Source organism: Pan paniscus, chromosome 9 (assembly GCF_029289425.2).
Source record: "Pan paniscus chromosome 9, NHGRI_mPanPan1-v2.0_pri, whole genome shotgun sequence".
Classification (NCBI taxonomy): Eukaryota; Metazoa; Chordata; class Mammalia; order Primates; family Hominidae; genus Pan; species Pan paniscus.
The window spans coordinates 19,746,721-19,759,117 of NC_073258.2; the positions used below are offsets into that span (position 1 = coordinate 19,746,721).

At 49.5% G+C, this 12,397-nt stretch overlaps 1 protein-coding gene across 9 annotated transcripts in view; it reads right to left on the reverse strand.

Moving 5' to 3' along the window:
* ABCC8 (ATP binding cassette subfamily C member 8) overlaps positions 1 to 12,397 on the reverse strand; it is an 83,966-nt gene that overhangs the window by 20,220 nt on the left and 51,349 nt on the right. For 6 of the 9 annotated variants that reach the window (XR_004665018.3, XM_034932231.3, XM_008971484.4 and 3 more), the window contains exons 17-20: positions 3,804 to 3,839; positions 2,178 to 2,213; positions 1,378 to 1,476; positions 260 to 344 (exon numbers count right to left, since the gene is read on the reverse strand). Coding sequence is in view for 8 of the 9 variants with exons in the window: in XM_034932231.3 (XP_034788122.1) it covers positions 260 to 344; positions 1,378 to 1,476; positions 2,178 to 2,213; positions 3,804 to 3,839 (256 nt within the window). In the remaining variant the exon portion in view is untranslated. The remainder of the gene's footprint in view (positions 1 to 259; positions 345 to 1,377; positions 1,477 to 2,177; positions 2,214 to 3,803; positions 3,840 to 12,397) is intronic. The other 3 variants (XM_034932232.3, XM_024930812.4, XM_003818212.4) reach the window with 1 other exon arrangement.

Sequence of the window (12,397 nt, forward strand, 5' to 3'; positions counted from 1 at the left end):
GGCTCTCAGTGCATACCTGGGGCACAAATGAAGAAGATCCCCAGCCTGGGAGGGCACTAAGCTGACCTTGCCCTCCAAGCAGGACTGAAAACCTGTCAAAGGACATCATCAAGAACAACATGTTTGACCTTACTGCAGGCAACTCTTCAGCCTTCAATGTCTCCTATTTCCTAGTTACCCATTGTCCTGAGTAGTGTCTCAGGGCATGGTAGGTTGGGGGTCCTGGCTTTGAAAAAACCCCGCAGAGGCTGCTACTAACCCGTTCCCCAATCTGGGTCTGGTCTCCATGGGGCAGGATGTCGATGTCTGGCTGCAGAGAGCAGGCTTCAATGACCATCTTGTACCTGGCATGGGTAGAGGCAGGGGATGCAGCTGGTCAGCCTGGTCAGAGTTGGCCCGAGCACTTGCAGAGGGTCATTAGTCTCCGGGTAGCTGTGCCCAGGGTGAGCAATGGCTTTAATAGGCCTCCCGCTTGGGTGCAAGCAAACACCGTGTGAGCTTGAAAAGAGCTGAGGTCAGCACTTCACACAGCGTTTGGGCAAGTTAAATACTAGAAGGATGGAATTGGTTGGGAACAAATATGCAGAGTAAGTGATGAAAGGGCGCTCATGATCTCTGTGCAGTGGGAAAAGCTGCAGCCGGAACCCGTGCTTGGGGCACTGCAGGGAAAACCACTGCTGGTTGGTTTAGGCAGTAATGATGATGGCTGGTCAAATATTTGCCCAGCCTGTTCCTCTCATACTTCCCCAGCCAGCCCTTAGCCTGGGCAGGTGCCAGCCAGAGTTCATGGAGGCATCAGAGTATGTTGGTGACAAACATGTACTTAGGTGTTAGGCAGCTTTGGATTTGAGACCCATCTTGGTCACTTACTGGCTTGGTGGCCTTGGGACCTTTCTGAAACTTGGTTCTTCATCTGTGGAGTGGGAATAACAATAATATCTACCTACTGAGGTTGTTGTAAGCATGAGAGGAAATTCCGTGTACAAAGAGCTCGGCACTGTGCCTGGTATGTAGTAAGAGCACAGTCGATGCTAGCCCTAACTATTATCATTGGAGGGAAAATAGTGCAGGAGCCAGGCGAATGGAGACTCACAGAGAGAGCTAGCTAGCCCTCCCACCAGCTAGAGAAAAGGCAGCGGGGCTCTCTCCCTTCCCTCCACTCCTGCCCTCTCCCCTACGGGAGCTGGATTGCCCCAATGCTCAGGCACACCTGGCCCCTCTCCAGGTGCACCATATGGAGAGTCTGGAGTGCAGATAAGCACCTAGGGAGTGAGATGGCTGGGTGTGGGTGATCGATGGAGGGGCCCGGAACTGGGGCAGGCTGGCCAGAGACAGTTCCTCCTGCCCCCATCCTGCCTCCCTCCGACAGGCTTTTACCGTTGTTTGTTGAAGGGACTCTCAAAGATGATGTTCTCCTCCACAGTGGCATTTAGCAGCCATGGTTTCTGCGAAGCATAGGCCACAGGGCCTCTCTTCCTGGAAAAAGCAGGGCGGGAGTAGGGGGTGCGGGAGGCATTCTCAGGGGCTTGTCCTCAGAGGCAGTTGTCAAGCTGATGGCTCAGACGGAGGCAAGGGGATGGGGAGGTGCAGTTGGTAGAAATCTGCTTAGTGTGGCCTCTGGTGGCCTTGCCTTCCCCCAGGCAGGTTTGAGAGGTCTGGGTCTCAACTGACTGGGGCAGCAGGACCTCATCCCCTCCCTGCCCTACACCCAGCCTGCCCCAGCCCTGCAGTCTGTTGTTCCTTAGTCAGGGAGGAGCCCAAAAGTGTGATCAAACCAAGGGAACACTCAACTTCTGGCTTCCTCCCTCTTTGGGTAGCCCTCAAGCCACTGGACTTTGAAGTCAGCAGGTAATTCTCCAAATGGAAGAACTTTTTTTTTTTTTTTTTTTTTTTTTAAAGCAGAGCCAAGGAAGCCACATTTTGAGTGATGTGGTTTTTGAAGAAAAAAGAAAAAGAGATCCCAGATAAAAATGATCTTATGTGAAGAGAGTAAATGGATGCACAGAAACAGCAGCAGCTCCCAAGCCACCTGGTGGAGCACAGGGGCCCTCCCTGGCCTCCCCCAACACTGGGGCTGGGGCTTGGGGGCTGCCCAGCAGGGTGATATGGCTCCCTTGGGCCTGAGAGCACCCTGAAGGGAGTTGACCCTGGGGGGCAATGTTCCCAGGACGCGGTACCTGATATCCAAGTCGGTCGCTGTCTCCCGCTCTGGGCTGCAGCAGGGGAGGAAAGGCATACTGAGCTCTCATGGGAGTGAACCATGTCCTCCAGGAAGATTCTGAGCTCCCTCCAACCCAACATGAGCATGCCTTTACAATCCCCTGGACCCAGTCTATAGCCACAAATGCTGCATAGAGAGGTGTGGAGAGTGGGGTGTGCCCATCTTGGGGAAGCCTCTGCTGCCTGACCACGTGGGTGTGTGAGGAGGGCCCTGGAGGACCCAGTTAAGAGGGAGAATGGGGAGAGGTGCCATTGGTGCAGGCTCTGGGGGGAAAACTTGTCAGATCAGGAGTATGAAGCCCACAATGTGGCTCCTCCAGACCCAGCCTCTGCATTCAGGTTGGAATGAATAGGCTGAGGTCTGAGGCTGATACAGCTGCACAAACAGCTGGGGCAAGGAGTGCTCTGGACAGAGCCAGGCCAGGCCAGGCAGGCTGACACCAGCACCTGCACTCTGGGGCTGGGAACCCGCAGCCCTGGAGCTGCGAGGGCTCCAGGCATGATCTGCAGCCCCATATGGCCCCATCAGAAGACAACCACGGAATGCGGGGGATCTGCCAGGGATGTCAGGTGCAGTGCCATGTGCCCTGGACTGCCCAAGCTGCTCCCGTGTCAAATATTCTGCCACTCTGTTCTCATCCACATATGCAAACTTGTCACATGCCATGAGGTCTGATTTTTGGCTCAAGAAATATGATCACTACCATTACAGAGGCTGAGCCTGTCATCACATACTGACAGTTGGGGACAGGGAGGGAGAAAGGGCAGAGAAAATATACCAAAGTGAAGCCTCTTTGGTGTTGGAGAGCAAAGGCCAGAGGCTTAAACTTATTTGCAAAGCTGAGCCAACCTTCCCATCCTGACTTCATACCACCTCTAGGGTATCTCAAGTATTTTTTGGAGAGGTAAGGGGAGGGAAGGTTTTGAGGGACTCAGAGCCTCATTAATCTATATCACTTGGATTTTTTAGATTTGCACATGAACATAAAGCAACAAGACTGAATTTTCTGCCTGGCCTGAGGGACACCCATCTCCTTTCCTTACAGTCATATTTCTTAACTTTCTTTTCCATGATCACCCCTAGAGCCTTTTTAGATATACTTTTTTCTGTCTTTCCTGTCACTTAAAAAAAAATCAGAGGTTTAGAAAACCTCTGAAACTAAAAGTACGTTCACCAGGTTGTGCAACTATCACCACTATCTAATTCCAAAACATTTTTATCTTCCCCAAAACAAATCCCATACACATTGGCAGTCCCTTCCCTCTCTCTCCCACCAGACCCTGGCAATCGCTAATCTATTTTCTGACTCCATTCACCATGAAATTTCAGCACCACAGATATACTGGCATCTGTTTGGTACTTTGGGCAGCCATAAAGCATTGCAATGTCTAAGTGTTTTCTGTCCCCAAGAACCAAATTTTGCCCTCACTGAGAATGCAGGCCTTAGCCCCATGTCTCTGAAAATATGTAGGCTGCACACCCCTGAATCCATACTCGGCATTACCCACCCACAAGTCCCCCACCCCCACCCTGCCCCTTCCCTTTGTTGAGACCCACTACTGACCCAGTCCCAAGGCTGTACCTGGGGTCCTCTCCTATCTCGCTGTCAGGAAGGCTGCTGGGACACAAATGGGACAGACCAACACCAGTTAGTTCCCACCCCATTGCCTTTCCATCACGCTGAGTCTTAGGGGAGAAGCAATCCCCACCCCCAACCCTCCCACCCATTCCCGGGGTTTCCAAATGGCCTCTGTGGGGTCAGAAAGCACTCTTCTCAATCTCTGTCCCTCCCACAGCACCTGGATGGGTACCCTCCAAATAGCATGTGCTAAATCAGCGTTCCTGGCATTGACTCAGAGCAGCAGTGAGGCTGGCTGGGCATCAGGAGCATTTTATAGTTGGAAAACTAAATCGCAGAGAGGGAAAGTGAGAGGACACAATCATTTCTTATAGTGTTTTCCAAACTGTGGATAGGGACCCAATCACTGGGTCTGGAATAAGTAGGCGGCAAGTGCATTTGAGGAAAAAGAAAAAAAAAGAATAGATGAAATCAGTGTGTACTGCACGTGGTACTGTATTTTTCGCGATTTTTTCTCTTGTTTATAAATGCATAAATATAGTGGACTGTAATGTCAAATGCTTTTCATACTGTGGATTTTGATAACTTAAAAAACACTGAGTGAGGTGACTTGAATTGTGATGCCAATTTTGCCAGTGCTCTATCCCCTCCCCCAGGATACCTCTCAACCTTCCAGAAGCAGCCCCTTGCCAATGAAATATATACTTCTGACATGAACATTTGGGGGAAAAAATCTGCTTTATTTTCATACAGATCTTACTTTAATAATACTAAAAACAGCTAAAATTCATTGAACTTTTATAAGCACCATAGTAGTATTTTCTCTCTCTCTCTCTCTCTCTCTCTCTCTCTCTCTCAGACAGGGTTTCACTCCTGTTGCCCAGGCTGGAGTACAATGGCGTGATCTCGGCTCACTGCAACCTCCACCTTCTGGGCTCAAGCGATCCTCCTGCCTTAGCCTCCTGAGTAGATGGGATTACAGGCACGTACCACCATGCCAGACTAATTTTTGTATATTTTTTGAAGAGACAGGAGTCTCATTCCCTATGTTGCCCAGGCTGGTCTCCAACTCCTGGGCTCAAGCGATCCTCCAGCTTTGGCCTCCTAAAGTGCTGGGATTACTGGCAGTGAGCCACCGTGCTCTGCCAGTATTGTCTCTTTATAAAGCTCAAAATAACCATATAAAGGAGGTTTATTTTGATCGCCCTCATTTTACAGATAAAGAAAGTGAGGCTCAGAGAAAGGCTAAGTAACTTGCCCAAAGTCACACAGCTAGTAACTAGTGGAGAAAATAGCTCTGACTCCAAAGTTCATACTCTTAAATGTCATGGTACATTACTCCCCTGTGATTTCCCATGCCATAACTCTGATAAATGCCCCTTGTCAGGAGAACTAGGATGGACGAAATCAAGGATGGAAATGAGCCTGATGAAATCCCCCTCCTGCTGAGCGTCAGGACTGAATGAAGATTCTGATGGGTACGTAGTCCCCAGTCCCCTCTTTTCCTGTTCTCTAATCTTCCTGGTCTCATTTCATTCTCTTAACCCAACCAAACTTCATATTCCCTAACCATCAGATGGCTGTAATTTACAATTTATAGACAAGCTGGTAACATGAGACATAAAAACCTAAAGCTTACAAATTCCAGCTCTGCGGCCACAGCCCAGATAAGCTTATCTCTGGAGTCTTCCTGATGTGACTACTTCCAGAGTAGCAGAGGTGCTTATTGATGCATCTGTGGCATCCCTGAGGACCCCAGCACACAGTAAGCTCTCCGGGCCCTAACTCAGTTTGCAACATGGTCTGCACTGCTCAATTAGCCCTCATAATGGACTACCTTCCTCTCTGATCAGCTCCTGTGTAATTCGTTCATCCCCAGTGGAATTTTAAGGCAGGAAGAACATCTTTTTCAGCCCCCATGGTGCTTAGCACATGACAGAGCTATATAATGAATGGAGGTTGGTAACAGATACATTAATCATTTGGAAAGAAGAAAGGGAGGGGCTGGCTCTCATTGCTGGCCTTCCCTGTGCACTGTGAGAAGTTGTTTGCAAACAACTCATCATCTCATCCTTACAACCCTGTAAACCCTATCCCCATTTTACACATGAGGATACTGAGACTCAGAGTTTGCAAATGTGACAGAGCTGGGAAGAGGGGAAGCTGGGGTGTGAATCCAAGTTCTTCTCTTTCCAGTGTAGCACCAAGCCTCCTCCAATGAGCCTCCCCAAACTTTGTATCTGTTTTAAGCTGAAAAGTAAAGAATGGTATGTCTGGCAGGCACCATCTCTCACTCATTGCTGTGGTCTTTACAAGAGTGCTGAGGGCATTCGATTCCTCCTCTGCCTGCACTCTAGGGAGGAAGCACACAGCTGAAAGCATGAGTCTTCCAGTTCCCCAACCGCATGTCCTTCCCTCCAGCCCACTAGGAGCTGGCATATGTGTGGCAACCTGAATCAGGGTGCAGAGGCTGCCTTCCAGGGGCTCACACTCTGGTAGGGCAAATCAGAAAGGTACCGAAGTCAGGAAGTTATAAGGGTCAAAAGAAAAGTAGGACAAAGTATCAGAGAACTTTTGGGGAAAAGTATACACAAATGCCTATGCAAATGCATAAAGAAAAACTGGAAGCTTCTGGGTGATGGGATATTACGTGGTTTTTATCTTCTGTATGCTTGTGTATCTTTTCTAATGTAATGTGCATTCTTTTAGAATCAGAGAAAAAACATAATTTTTAAAAGAAATTTGGAGGAGGAAGAAATCTGAGAAAATGAGTAGAGCCTCATAGAAGAAGTCATAGCTGAACTGAACCTTAAAGAGTGGGAAGGATTGAGACGGTGGAGGTGAAGGGAGGGAAATGCAGGTTAAAGGAAGAGGCAGCATATGATAACAGGTGCGAGAAGTAGGAAAAATATGGGCTCTGACATTTGAATCCCAGAGGCTTTTCCACTCACTGGCTGTGAAATCTGAGGCAAGCTCCTTTACTTGGAGGAGCCTCTGTTTCCTGATCTATAAAATGGGGGTGAAGGCACAAACCTCACAGTGACACTGGAGAATGTATTACAGCTCACAGCTGGTTAGGGGGCAGGTTGTAGGCTTGGAGAACTAGGAGGAATTGTCTTTTCAGCTCAGTGCTGAAAAGTGACCATGTATTACAGCTCACAGCTGGTTAGAGGGCAGGGCTTGGAGAACTAGGAGGAATTGTCTTTTCAGCTCAGTGCTTGGCCCCAAAAGTACAGGCAGAGGGAGAATCGAATACCCCCAACAATCATTTAAGACCCCGGCAATAAATAAAAAGGGAAGAAGTGGAAACTGAGGTTCAAAGAGTGAGCTAGGATATACAGGGCTCCACAGCCCATTCATCCTGCCCAGACAGGCTTGTCGCTGTCCTGAAAGGTTACCTTTCACCCACAGCGTCCTTTCCAATTGATGTCATTGGGTCCCATTGCCAAATCTCTGAGACAGGAAAGGTAGGGTTTTACTCATTGTCCAGACAGTGAGTCTGTCTCAGAGAGGTGAAGTAACCTGCTCGAGGTCACAGAGCTAGCAAGTGGCAGCATCAGGACTACAGCCAGGGGCCATCTGGTTCCCATGCCTGGACGGTCACTTCCTCAGAGCATCCCTTCTCCTGTCTGTCAGCTGTCTCACCACACCTGCCTCCTCCAGGAAACCCAGGGGCACTTGAGCCCCTGACTTCAGCTCCCCAAAGGCTCCAGGAATTGTACAGGCAGATGCGACCAGGGCCGTCCTGAGAGAAGCCTTTTTCTCTCTTCCTGGGGAATCAGGGCTCTTGGCAGGCAGCATCCACACCAGCCACCACAGGCAACAGCATTGCAGCAGGGAGCTCCAGTGAGACTGCATGTGCAGCTCCTCACAGGGAAGTGGGAGCCTCTTCCCCACACTGATCCTTTCCTCAGGGCCCTGGTTCCTGCTGACCCCCTGGGGGCATTTAAAGTCACTCTACTGTGGATATTAATGGCTCTATTCTTTATTTCCAGGGAAAGAATTTCACCCGAGTGTATCTGCTAATCTTGACTTTTTACCAAAACATTTTCCTCTTAAGGATTAAAGAGAGAGTTTGCAAATCCCAAGGTTGACACAGTTCCTTGAAGCAGAGAGCCAGGGAGGGGCAGGTGATTCTTCCTAAAGTGAATGCTTGGGAACCACACAGTTCTCTCTGAGACCAGGAGCCAGGCTGCTGACGTGAGGGACCAGCTCGGGGCTGCATCTGCAGGACTTCAGCAGATGGACCCTTTGCGCCAACCCTGCAGCTCTGTCTGCACACTTCTGTCCACCCTGGGTGGGTGAGCTCCCCAAGGGCAGTTGCTAGGCCTTTTCCTTTGTAGCCTACACAGAACAGTGCACAAAATACACATCTGCATGGGGCACCTGGGGTACAACATGGAATAATCCCTCAAGGAGCTCAGAGTCATGGAGGAGACAGACGCATTAGCAATTATAATACCATGTGAGGTATGCACTAAACGGTATTTGCTCATTCCAAATACTGATGGAGAAGAGGGGTAGTGAAATACTGGGTTAGGAAACAGCTCGGACAAAGGCATGTGGAAAGGAGAGAGATGTCAAGATGCATTATAATGGCAGCCTCTTGAAGGTCTTAAGTTGTTCCCGGTTCATTCATTTAGCAAGTGAATTCGTTTAGCAAAAAGCACTACGGATACAGTGAGACAAACAAAATATGGTCCCTGTCCCCAGGGAGCTCACAAGAATCTTTCCCAGGAGACAGACTGGAGGACATTTAAAGAGGAACAGGGGAATTTTGTTCCTGGCAAAGAAGTACACTACTGAATAATAATATTTATAGGATATTTACTACATGCTAGGTTAATCCTCACATCAATCTCATGGGTAATAAGGGACACTGGTAGAGAAAGCTTATGAAATTTTCCAAAGCACAGAGACCAAATACGAACCCAGGCAGCTTGGCTGCAGAGCCTGTGTGTGCAGCCATACTGCTCACGTGGTCACTGGAGGAATAAACGAACAGTTGCACCAACAAAGCACCCATCTCCCCAGAGCATTCTCCATTCTACACCTCCTAATCCCCCAACTTCCTGCCTTGTGCCTCCTGGAACTCCTTCTGGCTGCCTGGTCACCAGGTCTTGGCGTGGGTATGGCTGAAAAGCATCTGAGCAGCAGCCTGGCATCACCCTCTCCTCTGGCTGCAGGCGTGCAGACTTGGGAAGGCTTGCCAGGTCAAAGGCTGTTTTGCTTTTAGCTCACTTTACAAGCACGTCTTCTCCCTGCAGACCTGGGGCTCAATGTCTGAGGTGTGGAGTTCCTGCCAGTAATGGAGGGGGACTCTCAACACACAGCCCCCACACTTAACTCAATGCCCAGGATAGGTGGGCCAGCCAGAGCAGTGCACATATCTAGATTTTGAGAGACAAACAGCAGATGAAGCTAATTGAGTCGTATCTGCCTAGACTCCTTCTCCTAGCCACTATAAGGAGCTGCAGACTGACCTTCCTTCCTGGAGTCTGTCTGTCTTTTCTTTTTCTCTCTCCCCAGTCCATCATCCTTTGTCATAAGCATGATCCTTCTGCAGCATTTGGGCTAAAACTTACTTCCTAGAGGTAAGCACTGTATCCATAGCGCTTTTGCTAAATGAATTCATTTGCGAAATGAGTGAACCAGAAACAACTTAAGATCTTCAAGAGGCTGCCATTACCATGCATCTTGACATCTCTCATTTCCCCATGCATTTGCCCAAGCTGTTTCCTAACCCAGTACCTACCTCTCTTCTCGATCAATACTTGGAATGAGTGAATATTAATGCACACCTCACACTGTGTTATGATTATTTGCTAACACCTCCCTTCCTACAGTCTGTCTGTCTGTCTTTTTCTCTGTTTCCCCAATCCATCATCCTTTATCACAAGCATGGTTCTTTTGCAACCTTTGGGTTAAATCTTACTTCTCAGACCTACTACATGGGATCGAAGAAGCCAAGTTCACTTCTTCAGTCCCATCTTTCATAATGCACCCCATGCATCCAGTGTTCCAGGTGCACAGAACTATGTTCTTTAATATCAGCAAGGCTTTGCCCACACCATCACCCCTGCCTGGACCACCTCCCTTTCCCATCCCTGCCTTTTCTACTTGATGAAACCACACTCATCCTTCAAGGCTCAAATACCACATCCGCAGTGAGCCTCCTCTCCTTGACTGCAGAGTCAATTGTGGTTCCTCTGAGCTCTTCTAAGGCCCAGGTCTCCTCTCCCCTCTCTTAAAAGCGGGGCCGGCCAGGGGTGGTGGCTCACGCCTGTAATTCCAGCACTTTGGGAGGCTGAGGCGGGCGGATCATGAGGTCAGGAGTTCGAGATTACCCTGGCCAACATAGTGAAACCCCGTCTCTACTAAAAATATAAAAAATTAGCCGGCATGGTGGTGTACACCTGTAGTCCCAGCTACTTGGGAGGCTGAAGCAGGAGAATCGCTTGAACCTAGGAGGCAGAGCTTGCGATGAACTGAGATCACACCACTGCACTCCAGCCTGGGCAAAAGGGTGAGACTCCGTCTCAAAAAAAAAAAAAAAAAAAAAAGCAGGGGCCATGTCTTAGTCACCTTTGCACTCCTGTTGCTGTCACAGGGTCTAGTATACACTAGGCGCTCAACTGGGTGAGTGAATACGTCACTGTGGACGCTGGAGAATGAGTTGACTTGGGAACAAATTCTCATGATTTCCCAGGGTTGGCTGCAAGCTAACAAATGCACTTCACTATGCTAGAAAGGGAAGCTGGACCAGGACTGGGCGGGAGAGCAAAGAGGATCCTGGAGAAATGAGACCCCTTCACTACCGCCCCTCTGCGAGCCTCGAAGAGAGCTGGGAGCTGGGGCCTAGGCTACCTGTTAAGGAGAGTAAGTGTTGATAAGGACAGAGCTGTGAGGACCCACATGGCAGTTCTGGGAGGAGGCAGGTGTGTGTGAGTCACGGCCACAGCGGTTGCTGGCCTTTGGACTGTCAGGCTAGCTATGCCTTCTTCATGAGGCTCTTGTGCCCCTTCTCTTTGAGCACATGGTGGCAAACCAATGCACTTGAGCACCTAGGTGCAAATCCCACTTCTGCCATTTAACAGCTGGGTGGCCTTGGGCAACTTGCTTCACCTCAGTTTCCTAATCTGATAAATGAGGATATAATAATATCTACTGCACAGAGTTCGGTGCAGACTGACTGAGATGATGAGGTGCCTGCACAGTGCCTGGCCTATAATAAGTGCTTAGGCAGGAACAGAAAACCAACCACCACATGTGCTCACTATAAGTGGGAGTTGAACAATGAGAACACATGGGCACAGGGAGGGGAACATCATACACCGAGCCTGTCGGGGGGTGGGAGGCAAGAGGAGGGAGAGCATTAGGACAAATACCTAATGCATGTGGGGCTTAAAATCTAGATGACAGGTTGATAGGTGCAGCAAAGCACCATGGCACATGTATAGCTATGTAACAAACCTGCACACTCTGCACATGTATCCCAGAACCTAAAATAAAATAAAAAATAATTAAAAAAAGAAGTGCTTAGGGTCCTCTGCCTTGGAGAGGCTCCTTGTGCTCCCTGGGCTGGGGCAGAGGTTTCCTAAGAGAGAGGGGCAGCAGTCAGACCCGGAGGGTTGGCACAGCTTGGAGAAGAGGTGGGGACCGAGGCAGGGCAGAGCTGACCCCTGCCAATCATGCCTGCTTCATCTACATAGGACAAGGAGAGCTCCTGAGGCAGGCATGATGCCACATGAGGGCATGAGGGTGGGGGAGGAGAAGAAAGCAGGGCAAAGGGACCAGGTTCAGAGTGGGTTTTGACATCCATGCTGAGCAGGTCAAGGCAGGGGCAGCTCCAGTGTCTGAGCCCTGCAATCCTTCTGGAAAAGCCCTGCCTTGGAGGAGGGCCCAGATCCAGCCTGATCACTACATGGGGCTTGGACAATAACCCTTAGGACTAGGCCCTGGGGGCCCCAGCAGTGACCAGGTTTGAGGGAAAGAACATGGGCAGAGTCTCTGCTCCACACACTGACTAGTAAGTCACCCAACTTCTCTGAGCCTGAGTTTCTGCTTCTGTGAAATGGGGTAACAACACTCCCCTCCTAAACTTAGTAGGAGGCTTGATGAGATCATGTTGACAATGCACTTAGCAAAGGGCATGGCCCATAGGAGGTACCCAATAAATATTGGTTACTTTCTTCAGCTCACAGTGCACTGGGGACTCTTGTCTTCTTGCTGAAGACACGCAGTTGGACAGCAGAAAAGGGCTCCTCCCTCCAAAGGCTGGAGAGGCAGTCGGAATAAGGCAATATGATCTCAAACTGAATACCTGGGCCTTCCCAGTCAGGCTATGTTGAAAAATCTCCCAAATAAAATGGTGAATGGAGGCAAAGACCCCTCTGCTCCCAAAGACATCACAGTCCCTGATGGGAGGTGATGGGAAACCCAAGGGGCTCATCTGCTAGCCCACGACCCCACTGAGGAGGGAAATTTGCCATCTTTTGGATACACCATTCAGGGACATCTTGGAAATGCAGGAAACGGGGGTGCATGTTGATATTCAGACATTGGGCCCAAAGTCTTTCTCCCTGCTCAGTTCTGTA